The sequence below is a fragment of the Athene noctua genome, chromosome 10 (genome assembly GCF_965140245.1).
Source record: "Athene noctua chromosome 10, bAthNoc1.hap1.1, whole genome shotgun sequence".
Lineage (NCBI taxonomy): Eukaryota > Metazoa > Chordata > Aves > Strigiformes > Strigidae > Athene > Athene noctua.
The window spans coordinates 8,084,823-8,106,840 of NC_134046.1; the positions used below are offsets into that span (position 1 = coordinate 8,084,823).

A 22,018-nucleotide genomic window follows, 5' to 3' on the forward strand; every position below is an offset into this window, starting at 1 on the left:
GTTGGAAATTAAATTATTTGTCCGTGCTATCTGGCAGTAAATACCTGCCTGTTTTAATTGTGGTTGATACAACCTAATAAAAATTGGAAAGGAAACACTCATGCTCAGTTTCTGTTCCTTTTCTAGGTAAAGTTCTACATGACCTGAGCTGGTCATTGCTTCAGTCTGACCCACCCCAGGCCCACGGCACTCACTGTCTGACTCAGCACCCCCAGCACTTTGAAGATCTAGCAATACGTATTCTTGGACACTGTGGGAAGAGGAAACCAAAGACCAAGCTGTGCCTCTCCTGGATACACAGAGGCAAATAATAGAAGATTAAGTAAGGAGACAGTCGCATGAAAGCTGGGAGAGTATGTTCTAACTTGGACAGTCCCACCACTTAGACAAAAAAAAAGGAATATATGGATGTGTTCTGCTGCTGCCATCCAGTGGGAAGGTTGGGTAGAAAGCACTTGAGTAAAGATGGATGGATAACAAGGGCTGAGTCTGAGTCAGTCGGGCTGATGCTTATTCTGCACCTTGCTGTCAATGCCATCCAAGACAAAAGTTTTCAGAGAATATGAAATAAAACAGGTGCAGAGTAAGAAACCCTTCTAACAGTCTGCTCCTGCACAAGGACAAAAGAGGCACTCTGCTCCTCCAGCTCACACCTGGTGCTGCCTTTGAAATCACTCTATGGACTTGATCTGCTTCAATCTTGCAGTTGTTTAGCTGTTATAAGAGGCTAGAGCTGACTGAGGGATGGTTACACAGAGCTTTGTAACATGCAGGATCTCAGCTTATACCATCACAAATTTCAGGTCTTCAAATCTACAAATTTCATTGCAGCTGAAATGGAAGTTCAGCAACTACCTTGCATACACACATTTGAAAAATCCTACTGGCTGCTAATCTGCAGTGATAGGTATCTAAATATCCTGTTAAATCTGGCTTTAAAAGCCCATATCTGCCTTGTTTCAGTACTTGAGAGCTCAGAATATAGATGTGTAGAGCAAAATAAGACTGATACTCTGCTATTTACTTAGCATCCCCTCATAGATAACAGAGGGCCTCAGAATTGGTAAATGATAGCATAACATTTTCATTATCAAGATCATTACTTGTGGATGATGAAGCAGATGCAGTGACAACAATTTAAAGCCAACACAAATTGTCAGGGTACAGTCTACAGGGCAATTTATGAAGAAGATAAATTTCTGAGGCTAATAGGACTCTACAGCAAGACATCAATAGGCAAGAACTCTTCAGCAAATCAAGCAGAATGGGAGGGAAACAGGGGGAAGTGGACTGACTTGGAACTAGGAGACAGAAAGAGACAAAGCTTTCCTCAGCAGTCTAACTGTACAATCAACACTGCTTTGTGAGATGCTTCTGAGACTGACTCTTGTTTCTCTAGGTCCATATTTTTCCTACCTTCCCAATATTTCCTGTAAAATTACTATAAGCAACACAAAATTATCGTTTAATCCACAGCATCAAATACCACTACACAAAGCTCTCCCAAACAGCAGTAGTGGTGTAGCAGCCAACAAAGAAGGGGATGATGCTTTCTTTTTGGTGTATGGGAGGAAGCAAGTGAACTGTGGCCCAATAAACACCATTTACCAGTACCAGTAGATTCAACTACACCATCAGCAGAATGGAATAATCATTATTCACATTTCATCTGTTTTGACTACCGAGGACTTATCCACATCAGCCTAACTCTTTAATTATCTTGGGATTTGTACAGCAGTTGGAAAGACAGACACATGTTGTCCTCCTCGCTATCCTTCCTGAAAAGCAGGGATACAATCAGAACCCCTCTCCTCTCCATCAGGTCCTGGGTGTTATAAATAATATTCTACTGGAGTCACAAAAAAAACTTAGAGCTGCCCTGTGATTAGTTGCTATACATTGCACCAGGCACCAAGTCAGATTTCTACAGAGAATCTGCAAGTATATCTGTCCTTATTTTCTACCATCTGTTCAGTTTAGCTCTGTCTGAACAAAACATCAAGCCCAGGACCCTCTCAGTGCTTAATTTCAGATGGATTAAGAGAGTTATGTCTTCTCAGTAAACAGATGTCCTTGATGTGCCTGTATAACAAACCATCGGCATATAATAATGGTATATAATACCAAAGCCCATTTACCTTTTTAAAAAAAACCCAAACATCTAGCATTAAAGCCCTGGTAATTCACACACCAATATGCACGTTGCATAAACAAGACTTGCATAGCACATAACATGAAGAGTAATCTCAGCCTTTGCAACTTTCTACCAGATCACTGCTTAACCATGTTTTAAACTTTAACACTTGTTTGGATACAGGGCAGCAGAATTAACTGAAAATGTACAATACATTATTTAATCTCTGATTCTAGTCAAGAGGGTATGTAATCATTAGCATAGACCTATTTATCTTCCTCTCATTTCATCATTCAGTAATTTAAATGTGATTTTTGAATTTCAATTGGCTTATCAAGTACTCAACGGCATCATGAGATCCTGTCCACTGAAAGTGATTTCTGCCTTTCTTCTTTCTTGAAGACTGTCATGTCCTGTTCACTCTATCAATCAGCCTGACATTATCTTCCTTTCACAGAGCAGATAGCTTAAGTCATCAGATTTATGCAAAAAATAACAAGGAGCTCTCATTGCCCCAGAGAGCACTTCAGAGTTGGATGTTGTTCTTTATACACATTCTCACTGAAGCACAGTATTTATCCTTCTGTGTTTCACACCGTCTTCTTTTTAGGCATCAATTCTTTGCTTAGTGCTTTACTTAGAGTAGGTTATAATATTAATTGACATTTTTTAAAGAAAATACTACCTATTGATTTTCAAATATATATAGAAAAAAGCAAAAAGGAAATGGAAAGACAGGGGTATTTAAGAAAACAACACAAAATGGAACTAAGATCTGAAATACATACTTATATGCTAGTGTAACTCATCTGTTAAAACACAGGCCTCTAAACACACCATAACACCCAGATAACTCCAGCCATCAGCATCTTCCGTTCATACTTCTCACCCTGCGTGGTATCTCCAGTATAGATCAAAAGTACCTTTGCTTTCATTTAAACCTGTAATCTTATTCTTCAACTAAATCACCCCAACTTCACAGGGAAAGAATGATGTCTCACTAAAACCAGCTTATTTTTTGCAGGAACCAGAATGTTACACATTGTGGTTCTGTCTTAGGACCTGATTGTATTTTTAAGGTTTCTACCACTGAGGTTGGCCAGTTGGTGGTGGGGAATGGTACTGCCCTTGGCCCTGGAGAAGCTCGGAGGTCTGCACGCCCTGAAGAGTGATGCTACCAGCCAGCCATTTCAACGGGGCAGTGCCAGAGTGCTGCTGGCACCTCTAAAATGGGCGTTACCTGAGCCATCACAACTGCTGGAGGACCGAAGTCTAAGAGGGGTCCTGGCATAGTGGCTTTCTACGTAGCGAATGCAGAGACAGTCTTGTCACCTGCCACAGTCACTGCACCTCACACAGGCGATCTGAGCAGGGCACAATGCTTCCTCCCTCCACTCCTCCTCCTCCATCAGCAAGGAGCCATCATGACATTACTGAAGGGGTGGTCATACCCTTCTCTGCCAGAAACCAGTACATGCTGCTTCTGAACTCCAGTTACCTTTGGGTTACCTTAGTGTTTGCACTGACTTTTGCATGAAATGAGTATTGGTATGCCTATTGGTTCGTGATGACTATATTATCACCTCACTCATGGATCCCACTTCTTCTCTCCCCCATTCCCACAGGCAAGTGGCAAACCAGTTCTTAGTGAACATGCTAGTATAAGAGCAGTGGCAATTAGCAGTACCCATTGTCTCATTACAACCATCTGCTGAGGCTGCCACATAACAGACATTTTTTCCGTTGCTTGTCCCCTGACCAAATTTATCATTTTACAACACGCAGTTTTCCCCTGGTCAAAGAATGACCTTGCTAATACTGTTCATTATCTAACAGATCTCAGACTGAAAGCCCATGTCACACTCCATAAAAAGATACAGTGAACAAAACTTTATATCTGTAAGTATAAAGTATTTTGAATTATTATTAACATTTTGCCTTGAATGTTAAAGTGTTATTTCTTTGTATGGCCTTTTGACCAACTCAGCTAATGGACTCTGGACTAGGAAATATTGGAAGTAAGTTTGGGAAGGAGCTTACTTGTCATCTTTGATAGGTGTACACCTTTGCTGTAGCTGGCCGGCACAGTGCAATGATGGTATTTAAGTACTGCTCTGTGTTGTTTGCATAAATAGTGGCCCAGCCGCCAAGTCCCAGGCAAAGCAATCTAAATATGACCTCTGGCACTATTCTGCAACCGAGACCAATTTGTTCCCAAGACCTGGAAGCATTCACCATGCACACATGTGTGTTTCAGCCCCCCATCTGTTAAATGAGAATAATCACACTTCATTTGTAAAGCACTTCATGTTCTACTGACAAACACCTTGTATTGCTTGGATTTCAGTGAGTCTGTCTGCCAGGGTAGAGTCACTCCAGCATATCACTGTTTATTTAGACTGAAGCACTTGGGGCAAAGACCCTTTCCCTTTTGTGAAGAGGCAACACAGAAAGAATGCTGGATCACCTTTATCTCTCCGTTAAACTGGTCATTCTACAGCCATAGTTCTTTTTAATGCTGTTTTTATACAGTTCTTGCTACAGCTGAAAGAGAAATGGAAATTATCTTGCAAAAAACCTTACTCAGGCCTTGGTTCTGATCCAGAATTCAGTTAATCCAAATCCCTCGATAAAGGAGAAGGGTCAGAAATATGTTTTCCATAGTCACTGTTGGGTTAGATTTGTTCCCCCAGAAGAGGACATATTTTCAGAGTAAACACTCTTTACTCTCTAGCTTGGCACAAACTACCATGTGATACAGTCTGATAAAAGGATGTTTCTTTACATTAGCATAGCAGACTTATTTGTCAGTTGTAGACTAATTATCTTGGCTCCTTGTTTGGGGACTGTAGCATCCGCTGCAGTAAATTACATTTTGCTGAGGGCAGCAATATCACTCTGTTTCTAAAGAATGTCAACCCAAAGTTGTGGGGGTTTTGTATTTCCAGTAAAAATAGTGTATGATGGGGGGAGAAAAATAGCACATCTGCCACAGTATTTCCAAATGAAATGTCAAACTAGAGCTTTTTCCTATGGAGTTCAAATGACCAAAAAAAAAAAAAAAAGCATAAGTCTGACAGTGAAATCCACTATCTTGTCCCCTCCTCATTTCTGAAACCTTGGAAGTAGAAAAAAATCTGAAAAATTAACGCAATGAAAGTAAATTAATAAATTCTATGAGTAGGCACTTCCAAAACCATACAACTCATTTGGATACACAGTCAAGAAAGCCAATCCTAAAAGGCAGTTTCCAGTGCAATCAGGCTTCTTTTTTCTTTTTAAGCAAGATGTACTTAGAATCACTGAAAATACCAGTTACATTTAAATTTCTCAGTGACCCAGCAGCGCTAACTCCAACAGGGTGCACCTAAAGAAAACAGTGGGGACCTCTTTCTACATTCAAGCTGTTTTAGATGAGAAATTTCAGTTGATTTAGTTTTGGGTTTTTTTGTTTTCATTTGGGATTTTTTTTTCAGTTGGAAGAATACCAGCGTCTGCTGAAAGGACTCCATAGACAGAAATCATTAGCAAGTCCACAGTTTGGGCCAGACACTCATGTCGCTAGCATGATTTATGCCAACTGACATAATTTACACATTTTTCAAATTATGCTCTGACTTGATCTGCACAGTTTCAGTAAATTATATTTTCTAAAGACAATCTAAGAACACTTAGGAGTAGCAACAAGCATCAGTGATGATATACAGTCTAAGATCATCCTGTTTTATCTTCTCTGAAGAGGGCATCTCCTCAAATTCTAAGTTATAAAAGGACAGGCACCATTCCTTTGGGTCCCCAGTTTTCATTTACAAAAAAGAAAAAAGGGGGTGGGGTGAGGAGAAGCAGAGTGTTTGCACAATTATTGCTTATTCATGAAATGCAATAACCCGTTTCCATAACTTCCAGTGCCTCAATACACTTATTACATCATCAGACTGTGCAAATGACATTGGGACAGGGAGGGGACTGTGTTAGAAAGCCTTGATACTTTCAAATTGTATGGCACGTAGGATAGCATAAAAGAGCTGTAAATACATATTTATAGGGAAAGCACATATTTCCATGCTCTTTTGCAAGATATTTTTTCTTTCATTGTGTTGTACGTTGGATTAGGAAGAGCACTGGATGCAATCTGGTACCTTACAAAGGTCATAGCTGTGAATGACGGATTTACATGATGTTCTTCTCTCCCCTTTTGCACTGTTTGTTGCTGAAGGACACTTATGTTCTAACCAAGTAGGCTAATGCCACCTCAGAGCCCTTGAACCCCCTCATCTTCATGCCACATCCAGTGACAAACCAGGGGCAGTATGAAGGAGAAAGGTCAGCATGTTCTCTATTTCCTGCTATGTAGAAGGAAATCTCCCAAGGAAAAAGGGTGCTATAGAAGAAAGGATATACAGAGCACAAAAGACATTCTAAGCTTTTTTACCCAACCTGAAAATAAGATGCATAGGAAAGACTACCTTGATACATGTAAATTTTTGCTTAACAACTGCTTACAATTTCATTTTTGCTGTCAGGCATCAGCAGCAAAGATGAAACTAAAATCAGCTACATGCAACACCCTACAAACACCTGTTAACACAATCGTGATCCGTTATACACAGATCCTGCCATTTCACCCCAGAAGTATAACACACCAAGCTAATTTGCAACAATTTGTCTCTGTGCAAAAAAGACAGTAAAAGAAATCTGCTTATCCCAAAATATTTGCTGTATCTTAGGATGCTGCTTTAAGGAAACACAGGTGAACAACTAATGGAAGAATTGATATCGGGAAGATGCAAGCAGTAAATAATGCTAAAGGAACCCTGTCTCATACTTCTCTGGTCATTATTTCTTTAAACAATGACATAAATCAAAGAATAGTGAGCATCACTGGACCACAAGGCACATGGATGCTGTCCATCAGGGAAACAAAAGTAGAAATAAAGAAAAAATAAATAAAGGCAGGCCAAACACGAAGCAATAGAAATGTTAATCCTAGAATTTTCTGCTCATAACTTCTGTCATTCGTGGGATATGGTTAAAGATTGCCACCCTGGAAGATATTGAATGTCAGGTGTAGTCTCTACTCTTGTGCTGATGGATAGCATCTCCAGTCTGATGAGGAGAGATTACCCTGCTGAACCCTACAAGACATCTTTAATCTCCTGATTTAGAATCCATTGTCCTCTACCAGTTGTCACTCTCCTGAAGGAACGCAAGAATGCTGCCAAACACTGAAACAGACAGCTGCAGCAAAGGGCTATCGGCAGCAATCTGGAGGTGCTCCGCCAACAAAACACTTAAATGTTAATAGAGTTAAAAAAAAAAAAAATTCCATCTCCAGGTTCTTCCATTATTAATTAAACATTTTCTGGTTTCCAAGAAAAAAATGCTTGCTCAAACATGTCCTTGAAGCCAGAGACATCAACACCGTAAACTTTTAAACTAACATTGAGGGGCAGCTCTCTGGCAGAGAAAAATACCATGATTGGCATGAGAGCAGAGCTGAGCACTTCTTCATGCCATCTGAGTGGCGCACAGGTGGGGCACATTTGATGCTACAGATAAATATTACAATTAATTTCCTGCTCTTAAATACAGGGTGAATATTTTGTACCCACCTAGAGCCAAAATCATGGGCAAACGGAAGCCAGCGTCAAGGGTCAGCATGTCCTAGCCTGCTTCTGAATCACCTGGCAGCATTAAGACACTAGGTCTAGATCACCCAATTAACAGAAACTGCTATCCATTTCCATGGACATTTATTCAAGTCCATGCAGTCATTCATTTGGGATGAAACTCTCGAATAGCACAAGGCCTTACAATTACATTAAAATGGGACTTTAAGTTTGGGACAGGCTCTGTGCTGCTATTACAGTTGATGTAATTGCAAGGCTGTGGCAATGCAGCCCATGCAGTAAGCACAGACATGTCGATCAATAGCAGAACAGGCCCTAAAGCAATTTCCATCCCTCAAAATGGCAGTGATTTGCAAAACACTGAATGATGAATTCTGTAAGAATGACTGGCTTAAGCGTTAATAAAATCATAACTATGAAGTCTAACTTTTCTGCTGGGACCAAAAGCCATATGCCATATCCGGAGCAGGCTGGAAACTAAATCACAGAAGAATCACAAACTCCCACTTCAGTGGGGTCAGGACTTCATCTTAGGCAGGTCTTTTAATCATTTCAGAGCTAGGAATTCAATGCAAGTCCTCTACATTTCAATCTATTGCCTTCATCACTCAAGCATCCATTCTCCCAAGGACTCAGCGTGTTGACCTCCCCATAAACCCAGAGCAGAGCTCCAGAGTAGAACATGTTCTGCTTTTTGTTGTATCACTTCACCCAAACGAACACTGAGGACAAGATGCTTTCCATCCTATTTGTGGATTTTCACTTATCCAACCATTTCTTTCTCCCCACATTAGCACAAGCCTACCCATTTGCAATGTAATAATTTTTTATAAGTTCTGAGTTTGGAAGAAGTAGATTAAAAAGAGAGACAGAGCAAAGAAAGCTTTCTTAGAATTTTGGTCAATAAAATACAAAGATTATCATTTACTGCAGATCACAGCTATATAAAAAGTGATACTGTCAACGTAAAATGAATAAAGACAGTATTTTCACAAGCCTCCCCCAACGACTTTAAAATAAGGTCACTTTGATATTGCAGGAAAGAGCTTGGTTCCAGCCTCCTGCTATACAGATTGATACACTGGACATGGCTATTTGTTATATGAGACTCCATCTTCTTTTTGTTACGGAACTTCCCCTCACACCTTTTGAAACACGGTGCATATTCACCGGTTTGTCTGTAATCGTTTTTCCCCCCTTACTCCCTGGAATACACAAATCTTTTCATCTACAACCACATTCCATGCAGTTAAAGTGCACATTCATGGAAAACAATACTAGAAGCTGGGTTTTACCTTATAAAAGACTAAATTAACACTGAATTGCTCCTTACTGGTAACATAGCTATGCATCCAAATTGAAGTTGTCAAAATCTGTCAAATAAATTAAAAATTCCCATTGCTATTTAAGGGGGGGGGGGGGGGGGGGGGCGGACGGGGAGACGGGGACAGACACAACACACAAGTATTTCTTTTTTCCCTTCTCAAAAATAAATATACCAGCAAACTTCACACAATGAACTCTGCTCCTTTTTGTCTAAAAGGGAACCTATTGCTCAGCTGAATTGCCTTCCCCACCTTATTACTTGAAGAGATTACAGCCAGGGCTGTATATTGTAGCTACCCTATATTTAGAAGCTGGATAATAAAACACATAATGTTTTATTCAGTGTGTTATTTAAGACATAAAAGGAGTTAAATAGAACAAAGGGCTAAAGCTTATTGTGTACTAACTAAGTCTGACCCATTGAAATACAAAAGGACTCATAATTCTAATTAGTAAAATGCACAGTTATGATTTAAATCACGAGAAAGCCAGCACGGTGCCTGTCTGCAGCTGTGTGCTGAAGCCCCTTTCGCAGCCTTGCAGGGCCCTCTGGTGGAAATGGTACCCTTGACCGTGGCAACCTGACAGCACCATGAGGAAGAATGATGCTCCAACCCAAAAATAAGGGGGGAACAAGAAGTCTGGGCTTTCCTTTTTTGCTTGAAATCTGCAATATTTCTAATACAAAGCTGCATTTTTCAGATATGCAGCCTTCACTTTGAAGAGGTGAAGTCCTGGAGCCTGTGTAAGGGAGGAATTTTTCCTCTGACTCCAGTGAGGACAGGATTCTGTCCACAAAGTCCTTAAAGCTGTGAAAACCTGCAACTGATGTGGGACAATCCAGCTCCTACCAGACCACTTGAAACCAAAAGCACAGTCAAGAGATATTAACAGGTCTGAATTCCAGCCGACAGCGACATTTCACATTCAGAGTTAAACAGGCGCAGAGGGTCCTGCAGACCAAAACAACATCAGATATATGCCTCAACATGAATTGCTGCTTTGTGCACAAAGAAGCAACCTTCTGCCGGGATCTTCCCAGTATCATTTATGCCCACCTGCCACTCAGCTCCTAAGTCCAGTCCAACAGCACCAGTGAATTCTTTATTTATCCTTCAGATGAACTGTGATGTTCATTTCTTCTTCACCTGATGCCTGCTTTACTGATAATGCACCCCACGCTAGCAACTCGTCAAGCTTTTACCTATCATAGGCTGCTATTCCTCCCTCGCTACCTAACAGAGGGCAACATACTTTCCCAGTGCATCAGAGTGGTCACTAGGTTTGGGGGGGGGGGGGGGGGGGGGTATTCTTCCACTCCTCCAAGGTACTGACTTCTCTTTGCTGTTTGGGACACTGAAAAGAACTATTAAACACCGAGTACAACACATACCTTCTGTACTGCCTTCAGCAGGTCTAGTTTGCTGTCCATCAAGGGTAGATCTTTGCCTCAGATCCATGTACATACAATACTTGCCGCTACCAAATGACAGAAGGTTTTTGTGACTTAGAAGTGACTTTGACCATCCCACTGATAGGTTAGATCAGCACCTCTTCAGAAAGCAACCAAAGAAGGATCAAAAAAAAAAAAAGACGACAGACATGTTCTGAAAAATACTGCTTTCTGTAAGCCATAGCATGGGCAGAAAGGCAGCAGCAGCAGCGAGGAGAGCCTTTGCCTTCTGCATCAAGCACACTACTGCATTATTCACTGAGATTGCTCCCACACAAGCCAAGCCTTTCCACACATCTGTCTCTCCCTGTTCAAGCATCAGTCAGAAGAAAACAAAGGAGAACACTCATTGAATCCCAGAAAATTATTTCAGGTTCCAGTTCACGCCCTGCTCAACAGAGTCTACAAAAAAAGCTTGCCTTTCACACATGATGGAAATCACTGGTCCTCTGAAAACCAGCTAGGACAGCATTACAGCTGCTGGAGACCACATCTAAGATGCCAGCCAGAAAACTGGAATTTTTCAGTTGGATTTCACTAAACAAAGATGTAGAGTTTACAACAACAGCTCAAGCTGGTGATAATTCCCTCTTGAGCTCACTTCCCAGTCTCTAAGGTCATGCACATTTGCTTGCAACGCCATTTTTAACAAGACTTCTCTCATTTAATCTTTGAGGAGAGGGACTCCAAAGAGAAGGATGGCAGTGGGAGACCCTTCTGAAAGCATCTAAAAACCCACAACAAAACCACAAGCCAAGGCGACAGAAGCCCAGGGAAGAGGGAAAGCCTCAAGCCACCTCAAGGCAAACAGGGCGTGGTGCCTCAGAAGGACATGGTGCATCAGTTTGCACAGGGCATGCGGACAGGGCACAGTCCCTCTCCTGGGTCTAGAGCTCCTCTGAACTAGTTGTCATCTCATCATCTTCCCCGAGTAGACTGAACAATGGTCTCCACTCGGGTCAAAACCACCACCAGAAAGAACATGGCGACCCAGACAGAGCTGCCACGCAAACATGCAGCGGTGCAGGCCCGGACTGCAGGGGGTGCCTGAGCCTGTCTGTCTTGTCGGGGGGCAGCAGTGACAGCACCCATGTGCGCTGAGGTCAGCTGGATGAGCTGCTCAGCCTGGTGGTGTAAATCAAAGAAGAGGTTGAAAGATTAAGAAATATTAGGGAGTGCAAAAGGGCAATTGATTGGTAGAGTAGCACCTTGGCACCCCTGAAGCAACTGGAGCAAATGGAGGCTCCAGAAGAGGCAGGTGATCCCTCAGCCTCTTGTGACCAGGCAGAAGGAGGGGACCTAAGAGGTGGGGGAGACTGGAAACAGGTCGCTGCTCAGGGAGGCAGGAAAATCCCCTCATGACATCCCTCACCTTCTGCGGTGTTCCTTCACAACAGATACGGGGCCCTGGAACTCTTGAATGAAGCAGAGAAGTATGAACAGGAGGAGTCAAACATGGAGTAAGATCAAGGTCCACCAAGGCCAGGTTGCTCTAGATCAGGTATTAAAACCAATTCTAAAAAGAACCCAAGAAGGGACATTGTAGTGGGTGACTCCATTCTGAGGGATGTCAAAGGCCCAATATGCAGACCAGACCCTCTTCACAGGGAACTCTGCTGCCTCCCTGGGGCCCAGGTGAAGGACCTCATGGCTAAACTCCCGTGAGACCCAAGGACTACTGCCCTGTCTTGGTTTTTCAGGTAGGTAGCAACGATATTACCAGAAGTCCTAAATCAATGAAGACAGATTTCAGGGCCTTGGAGAAACTGGTTAAGGGGTCAGGGGCATAAATTGTGTTCTCCTCCATCCCTTCAGTTGCAGGGATAGATGAAGAAGATTACAGGAGAACTCAACAGATGAATTTGTGGCTCTGAGACTGGTGTTACCAGCAGAACTTTGGATTTTTCAATCACGCGTTAGTATACAGGACACCAGACCTTTCAGCATCAGATATGATGCACCTGTCCCAGAGGGGGAAAAGGATATTGGGGCACTCACAGTGATTTAGCCCTAATGATGTGCATCATCCTGCAGGTGCAGTAAGCAAACAAATCATTAGTGCTACCACTGAAGTCTCCGCTTACAATCACAAAGAAAAGATGTGAACTGAGTAAGACAATTCAGAGACAAATTTGGCCCTGCTTTAAGCTGCAGGTGTTCATTGAATATATGGATTCCAGGCATATTATTAATAATGGACTTTCCAAAAATCTAGACCCTTCACCAAGCAGAAGTAGGCTGGAAGCATTCAGGTGAGCACCATCACATAAAAATAAAACACAGCAGTCTCAAAAAACCCAAGCTGCACCAGTAATTCAAGACAGAAACTGCTCAGCTGGCTATACCAATTAATGGTCTGCAAGTCCAGCCCCCACATGAGGTGACCTGAGGAAGTGTCTTTTCAATGCTTCATTTGTGGATCCTGACTTATAGCAGTGAGGTGGAAACAAATCTTTTCTGGTACTAAATGTACGTTGCTTCATTCAGCACAGCATGGAATTGATAGTTATATCGTTATCAGTTAGGTACTCTGGGAGCCTGAAATACTGCCTGATTTTAAATAGCTATAGTAAGGTTGGTGCTTATGCTTCCCTCAGCTATTGTCAGTGCAAGAGACAAACTCTTCAGGAAGGCAGTTCAGAGCAACAAAGTCAGATGAATATTCTGACATGTCTTCTCTGTATAGATGAAGAGGGAGCCTGCTGAAATAATCTGCATAAGCAGCATCTTCAGTGATCTAATGGTAATGAGAAGGAACATTTCTCCTCTACCTTTTACCTAGTTAACTCTGCCAGTCAAAGCAATTACAACATTTGAATGAAAACCAGACTGTGACCTCCAAGATGGGCTCAAGATCCAAACTGCTTCAAAGCAATGACAGGATTGGCTTGCTAGATTGAACAGTCTCTTTCTCCACTAGCAGTTACTTGATGGTAGTGAATATTTTGCAGAACAAAAGAAAGAACCAGGTCTATCTTACACTTCATTATAGCGAAGAGGCCTTTTTTGTTAAAGGGATTGTTAATGGCATTCTCTCTCACTTTTTAGAAACAGGATGGCTATTGAGTCCTTAAAGATTTAGTCTCTGTTCCTGTCTGAATATGGCAGACACAGCTGTCAAATGTCATTCTTTCAGGCACCACATCTAACATGATCAAAGTCAATAATTGTCTTTTCCTATATTAGGCTCCTTAAAAATGCCAGTATTTTGAAAAGAAAAAAGTCAATCCCCACTTTTCATCTTAAATTCTAATGTCTGCTCTTGGTTAATAAACTTTCTTAGCTTTAATGAGTAAGCATTTTTTCAAAAGTGACTAGCAATGTCAAGTACATAGATTGAAACACACTGATTTTCAGGAGCAGACACAACATGTTCTTCAAATCCAGCTCCTCCTAAAGTATCCCAGGCTAGGCACCTCATAAACAGCACATATTTCCCACCTCAGTACATCTCTGTCAGGTTGCAGCTGCTTGACCGAAGGAACACTGGACAAAGCCTTTACCAAACCCAAGGCTTGAATTCATCTCTCTAATGTGCTTTGGGACATTTTACTTTGAAAAATGTTAACGTTGTCTATTGACTGCAAAAATTTTCACTCAATTGCCCTCCAAGAACATGTTAATTTGTATTAAACAAATGAGGCTAATTATTTGCTTTCCACAAAACAGGCTACACTAAAAGCTCTAAATGATTTGCTTTCCTGATGAACAAGGCGTTGTCTTGCTCACCTATTGGATTCCATCACAGATCTGATCATACATTAGAAGGTCAATCTAGGTATTTTATCAAATAGCAAAGATAAGAGGAAGCTGGGAAACACAGGCCCCTTGAGGAGAGCCCCCAAGCTCTCTGAATGGTCTGTGGTGCCATATGTCAGACACGAGGAGCTGGAGAATCAAAAATGGGGTGACTGTTTCATCTGTTACATGGAATCAAAGTGGGATGGGGGTCACTTCAGTGTACACATAAAAGAAACTCAGGTCTGGGGAAGAGTATGACACTGTAATCTAAAAAGGTGCATGAAGGCTCCAGCTTCAAGGGCATCTATTTGAAAAAGAGCTCCATAATCTGACCAAACTATTCATGAAGAACATTTCTTTATCCTACCAAAGAAAGCACAGTACGCAAATCTCCTTAACAGTTGAGCACCTTGATTGTGTTTTACAGTACCTCTTTGATACAGGGGAAAGAATTCTTAGTGTCAATTAGAAGTATGTAGTCAAGCATTCTGAAATGTTATGTTAAAAAGACTGTCATAATTTACATAACACATAATGAGTGTTCATCATACGAGCCCACAACACAGGATCACTACTCCATTATTACAGGTATTTCCCTTAGGTACACATGCAAAGTGCATCTTTAAAAGACAAAAATAACATTTCTTTTTACAAGACTCTTCCCTGAATGCCAAAAGCTGCAGAAGGCTGTTCTCCAGGTTTAGCTGCATAGTCAGCTCTGAAATGCTCTGCTAAACAGCAGTTGTTTACAGGAAAGGTCAAGAGGGCCTAATTAACTTGTCATTGTGCACAGACCCCCTTCCTCATTGAAGTGATTCAACTTGTTTCCATAACAGCTACCTGCAAAATGGTAATACGGATCATCCTCTAACACTGTATTCACTGGGATCACTTTATGGGCTTGCTGCAAGATGTCAGTTATTCTCCATAACCTGTGACTGCGTTTTATGACAAACACTTAGGAGTGCTGCACAGCACCAGGGAACACAGAGCTGGTGATGGGGTAAGGCAAGGAGGTGGTGTGTGTAGCTCTTCGATACACGCACTGCTGATGTGTCTGTCTCCGTGCTCATAGCACAACAACTATATGTAGGATACAGTCAGTCCTGCTTGCCAGGACTGAAGAGATTTTGGCAAGCCATAAGAGGAGCCTTCAGCTCCTACCTAGACAATCACCAGAAGCAGCCAGGAAAGAAATCAATAGGTCGTCTCATCTGGAGGATGGAGACCCTAACAAATGCATCCCCACTTCCTAGCGCCAAGCTGAAGTGGATGCTAACATTAGACCTGGACCCACAAGAATGTGGCTCAGAGCTAAGAACATTACATATGGATTTAAGGCCATTACACCTAATTTAAGAATGAGACTACATCACAAATAGCAACACTTGCAGAAATCCCCAAGACAGCATGAAGCTAACTATGTCCTAAGAATGCAGTCATCTCATCAGGTCTTTTGTCCTCTCCCAAAAAGCAGAGCTCACAGACTGCATTTTGTTAACTTACCTCTCTCTTTTGGGATCAAAGGTGACATAGGGCTAACTCAGCTAGACAGTTTTAGGACTTGCACTGATATCTGTGCATCATCACAGAAAGACATCTATATTTCTTTCTGTTTTCAAGCTGATGTGCCCACATGATCCTAGCACAGAGATGTTTATTTGAAGATCCAGTATGGTATCTCTTCATGAAGCCAACCCAGCGTGTTCTGAGCTATTTCTGTCATTTATAATAAGATACTACACTGTGCCTGGTAGATATACCCTACTACAGCAGTGCACCCTCTCTTAAATGCAGTATCTTTCCTGTTCGCCCCACTGTGCAAGTTAGGAAAAAAAAGAGCATACCATAAACTGAACTAAACCACAGTTCAGTATTTGCGTTACTTAGGGAAAGAAATGGCTAATGTAAGTCTGAGGGCTTTGATCTATTGCCCACTAAAGCCAGTGATACCGTTGTAAAGTCTCTTGATAACAACTGGATTAAGAGGGAGAAGATAAAGATACATTTCAGAATATCTTTGGATAAGGAAGGATAAAGCAAAATGACACAAATAAATCCCAAAGTCCTAGCAGTCATGAAGTCACTCCAAAAACTTTCTGGTGAGCTTCAGTACATAAAGTTACTAGAGAAAAACCATGAAAATCTACAATAACTCATTTTGTCTTGTTGTATTTTTAACCTGTTGCACTGATTATAACATGCTGTCAACAGCCTCATCAATTATCCATTGCAAAAAAGTGGGCTCTAACATTCTGCAAGTGGTATTAATTGGTCTCAGTAGCACATAATGAGTTTAAAAGCTCCTACCTGTGTGCCCCCGGGGATGGTGGCTAGAGGCGGACAACAATTTACAGCAGACCATTAACACATAGACCAGAAAGAGCCAGTCAGATAGAAGCATTGATTTGGCACAGAATCTCATCCTGGAGGCAGAAAAGGAAGCAGTTGAGTGAAAGAACAACGTGAGTAAGGAATAACATAAAAATAATGTGGGGAAGGAAAAGCTGGAAAGATGCTCAAGAACTAATATGGCTTATTACAAGGCAACACTCACAAAATCATATTCATGATTTAGTTAGGATCAAGTCTTTGTTAAGCATGTTTTATAATTAGAAGCAATACAATGGCTATCACACATCATATTACCCACAAACACGTTTATAACAACACATTATGAGTGAAGTACATTTCTATGAATCTGACATAAAGGGTGAGGGTTTTGTGGATTAAGATCCATCCACACTCAAATTTAAATATACATATTTCTAAGTTGTGCTATTATTTTTAAACCACACTCACCTCAAGGTCATAGAAACTTCATAGAAAAATGTCCTTTTTACTTGATACTTCTCAGAACATACTTGCTAAAGCTACCAGCTCTTGTGTAGCCATGAATTGGGCTGGATCTTCCAAGCACACAACATCTGCTAGCTTTCCTGAAGATCAGTAAGCTTGCTCAGGGTTAAACACTCATGAAACCAGCACCTCAGTCAAATATGTGAGGACTTGCTGTTCTGCCAGGGTGTTAGAAACTGCATTTCAGAAAACATTTGTTCTAGAGAAGGTGGATGTTGTTAGTCTTATTCACATTCATGTTAGAAGTAAGACCACAAATCCTCAGTAATTTTCCTGCAAATATCTACAGTTAAATCCCTCAATAGCTTATGTTATGCCATTCATCATATAAAAAGGTAATCTAATAATTTTCTTAAACTCAGTTATGATGATTTATTACTCATGCTATACATAAATGGGCATTATGCTGTTGAACCCTTAGATACAATGTTCCACATTTTCAGCAAATACTGTAAGCAGGAATACATCAAATTAATTAAAGGCAATTTATAGATTTGCATAAATTGAACTAAATACTGTTTTCATAGCAGTGACGTTAGTCTGCAGTTAATCAGCACGCTGGGATTTGGGCAAGCCTATCACAAGCATGGTTATTTGCACCAAAAAGTCCTTTGGGAACTTTTTTCCCCTGCAGAAAACTCTGATTCTTCCAAGTATTTTCTAAATAATTTATCTGTGTATCTTTAAAATACCTGAGACTATTCAGCTATTCCAACATTCAAGTGCTAAATAGACTGATAGTTCAAACAACAAAAAAAACCCCTCACACCTTACACAGCTCTACTGTCAAAGCCAGGTGAAGCATTTGGATCCTTTTCTAAACTCGATAACCACCTACAAATGAAACCAAAACAAAGCCATGTTTTCTCATTTAAAAGCACTTACATAATTTTCCCTTTTGCACATCACAAAACAATGTTGTTCAATCATTGTGTATGAATGGGAATGTTGATAAAGCCCAAACAAATCATAAATGCACTTATTGATATCAAAAGTTAAGAGACCAAAAGCTTGTTGTATGTAAATATATTTTAGCAACAAACACTATTTTACACTTGAGAAAATAATGCATTGGTGAAAAAACAGCACCTTCAGCTGTCCTTGTAGATTTTACTCCAGCCTACATACTTTTTTTTAAAAGCTGCATAAATATTGCTAAAAAGTTATTCACCATGTATACAGATTTAAGAAATAAAAAAAACACATGTAAAGAAACCGCATTTTAAGGACTGATTTGACATAAAGGTACCTTTCCTTGCTTCAAGAAGGTGCTCTGTTTTGAGCCCAATATGTTGTTACCCTGAATGCAAATGACCCAGTACAGGTAGAAACACACTGAGGCTCTTTTGCAGCAGTGTATTGGAGTTTTCAGCAAGCAAGAATCAAGCCCAGAAGATAAAGACATCACTGATCCTTGCCTACCCGACAAGTATCCTCTTATGGAGCACTCCCAGGCTAATTCTGAGCAGCTACACTTCAGCTAAACAAGCATGGACGTAATTCACCTCTTGCACCCAGCTGAACCACGTAATGCTACTGAAGCTAATGGAATTGAGTCACTGTGAAACCTGCATAAATGTTATTAGTGCTATTGATCCAGTATTAGCCTAAGGAAACTGCCCAGTAAGCTCTGAAATCTATCTGCCATTTCAGATTTTAGTCACCCGAATCTTGCCCAGATAACTGAACCTTATTTTCTTGAGGAGAGCTGAATTTAACCTTAGTTTTCTTCCTCCATGAGAAACACATGGCTTACACCTCATGCACCAGTTACCATTAAATAGAAAGTCATCATCTGCTCATCTTGTGATACTACCCCTCTATTGTTCTAAACACAGGAATCTGATCCAAATACTAGTGGAGACCCCAGATCTGGTGTCACCCTGTAGTATAATGAAGACAGGGACCTTCCCTTCAGGTTTCCTGAGGTGGGACTGAGAGTAGGATTGAACCCTTCAAATTAAATACTGCAGATCAGACATTTTGAGCATGCCCTTCCTAGTGTGAGCTGATGGAAGGGACGGGTATTTAGCCCCAAATCGTGCACCACATGCTCAACAGCTGTGATTTCAGCATGTAAGTGAACCCAGGTGTTCCCACCTTTCCCAATGCAGGAGCAAAGCTGATCTCTTGGAAATAGGTGGTCTGACCTGATTTCAAAAACTATCCCAGATTATGAGTTGACTTTTTTGAAGACATGACCCTGATGTTAGACAAGGAACACGAAACTGGGTTTCACCAGGTTAACAGGGTAACCTTACCCCTTTGTAAGTATATTCCAGTCCACGAATAAGTGTATCACTACAAAGCATCAACTTAGTTATATCCAAACTGAAAGGCTGCTAAAAGCATCGAGTACCATTAAAACAATACAACATTTAGTCTGCCTTACAAACAGACAAGACACAAGTCTTCAGCCCACTAATATAAAGAAATACAAGAGGATCTTTAAAAAGGCAGGGGAAAAAATGAAACTGGGCAGACAGATGCAGCAAGGGGTGCCAGGTCCTTCAGCGTCCGTGGGCTGCAGCTTTCAGAAATGTCAAGCCTTCATTCTCTGCTGGATTCAAGTGGATATTGTTGCTAACCAGAACAGCAAATCTTCGGTGTCATTTGAAAGATAAAAAGTGCTCTTACCTTGGGGACTTTGCAAGAATTTTGTTCCAGTCAAACACAATTATTTCAGTGTGTTTTTCATAGTTATTCCAGATTCCCATTTGCGGCAGCAAATAAGCCTTTCTGCATTTCAAAATTTTTCCTTCGCTTTGGGGACCTAGAAAGCAAGCCATATTACACTGCAATTAACGTCTGGAATGGTGCTGTGAAATAGATCTTTGTTACCAAAATCATTGTTTCACAGTGCCATCTACAGTGCAATCCAAGGCAAAAGGCAGCAGTCATATTGCTCTTTTCACTTGTTTCCAAGAACACATAGAAACTGTGATAAGGCAGCTCTGAAATATCACTGCATTAACTAAAGGCAGAGCTCGCTATACTAGAAATTATAATGTGTGCCGCTCACTGTGTCCTTATAACCATGTGCCCTCTCGCCACCCAGACACTGTGAAAGCTGTGAGGTCTGAGACACCATCATAGTGCAAACAGACTTCCACGTGATTATGTGAAACCTCCAACAGTTTGAACCAGTGATTATTAAAGATGGGAAAAAATCTTTCATTTTCTTCATAAAGATTTGGCCAAGGTCCTTGGAGTCTGACTGCCTCGGGAGCAGGGGATCTGTAGGGTCACATCCATAGGATCGTGTCTGTGTAATCAGTCATCATAACACCCTCTGACACTTTTGCCTCTATTTACTTCCAGCACCACATCTCACACCCAGCCCACCTATACCCAGAAGCTACGCTTTGAAATCACTATATGGAGACACTTTTGCAGCAGTACTGACACACGTTCCACAGAATAATGAGCTCAAACACTCCATTCCACACACATTCAAGCCTCTTTGCTTTTATTGTTTATATTTGTTCTCTCACTTCTATCCCTGGGCTCAACTTGACCTTCTGCTATTGAAAACATGACACAGTGCAATTTGTGAGAGTAATAATAACGTGATCTTCACCTATGGAGTGATCACAATAACCTTTTCTCATCTTCTCCCACCACTCTTTTCATTTCACTCTTCCTTTGATCAATTAGAAATTTGCTTTTAAGAAACACAAAATTACACTATAACATTGGAGGGCAAAGCATCTCTGGGGTCATAAAAGCACGTAGGCAGACACCTTTCAGAAGCTTAGGACAGGAAAGCCCCTGGCTCAATACACTCTGCTCCTTTCTGTTCAGAACACCATGAGAAAATAGAATAATTGCTGGAATTAAAGAGGTAGCAGGCCAGCAATCTATAATTAATCACATTTTACTCCGTCTTTGCTTTCCAATGTGGAGAGTTTCAGAGTGAGCCAAAATGCAATGCAGCAGTTCTACTCAAAACAAAATGGGGGAAAAAGAGGTGTCTTAAGACAAAGCGCTACCACCCTGTATTAATCCTTTCTTCCACAAATACACATAAAACAAAAATATTTTTAAAAAATCAGTTTACTTCAATAGGTCTATTGAGAAAAAGCAAGCAAACAGGCTTTTCAATATAGTATTGAATGACTGAAATGGTTGTGTGGGACATTTTTATCCATTTCATAATTGGATGGATAGATAAATATATTCTTACAGTGCTCTTGTGAAATCAATATTGCAATACACTAACTCAGGTTTTAGTGCTTATCTGTTCCATAATTTTTATTAGAGAGGAAGAAAAACTGTGTAGATGCATCTACAGGTAAATACTAACTTTAGTGTAACCTGTTCTGTAAACACACGTTAAACACTTGTAAAAGACAAGAAGTATTGATTATTCTAACTCAGTCTAATTAAATGGGTACAGCAAAAGCAGCAGATGATACAGCCAACAGCATATCTTAGGGCTTTCTGATGCCTTCCAGGCAGCAGTTTTTCTTAAGAAAATGGGATTGTTTGAAGGGACTGTAGGGCAAACTCCTACAGTGCAATCTTAAGTCTGAGATTCAGCAGTTTTATGTCAATAAAGGAGGCAGATCAGAACAGAAGCAAGAGGCTCACCTGATTAATAACAGCAAAAGGAATTCCAGGCTTCTCACAGCGAAACTGTGTTTTGTGTGTATTTTGTGGTCGGTGGTTTTACTGCTGGTCCCTGCCCAATCTCAGGGTGTAGTGTTACTTTGGAAAGCAGAGCTGACTCTTTGCAGGCTGCACAAACAAGCAAATCACTCCTGACCACCCATGCCAGGAGTTCTGCTGGGGCAGCACAGCCTGCGAAGGCAGCTGTTCCCACCGGCAGGCATCAGCCCTCCCAACTGGCCACCAGCCCTCCCAACTGGCCAC

The 22,018-nt window shown here is 41.0% G+C and overlaps 1 protein-coding gene across 5 annotated transcripts in view; it reads right to left on the bottom strand.

Annotated features, from left to right (window-relative positions):
* The window catches only part of TAFA4 (TAFA chemokine like family member 4), an 83,510-nt gene that overhangs the window by 38,257 nt on the left and 23,235 nt on the right, over window positions 1-22,018 (bottom strand). For 3 of the 5 annotated variants that reach the window (XM_074914571.1, XM_074914572.1, XM_074914575.1), the window contains exons 2-3: window positions 19,781-19,916; window positions 16,595-16,710 (exon numbers count right to left, since the gene is read on the bottom strand). In XM_074914571.1, coding sequence (XP_074770672.1) covers window positions 16,595-16,710; window positions 19,781-19,860 — 196 coding nt within the window. In that variant the 5' untranslated portion in view covers window positions 19,861-19,916. Of the gene's footprint in view, window positions 1-16,594; window positions 16,711-17,086; window positions 17,302-17,912; window positions 17,950-19,780; window positions 19,917-22,018 lie in introns of those variants that run through there. The other 2 variants (XM_074914573.1, XM_074914574.1) reach the window with 2 other exon arrangements.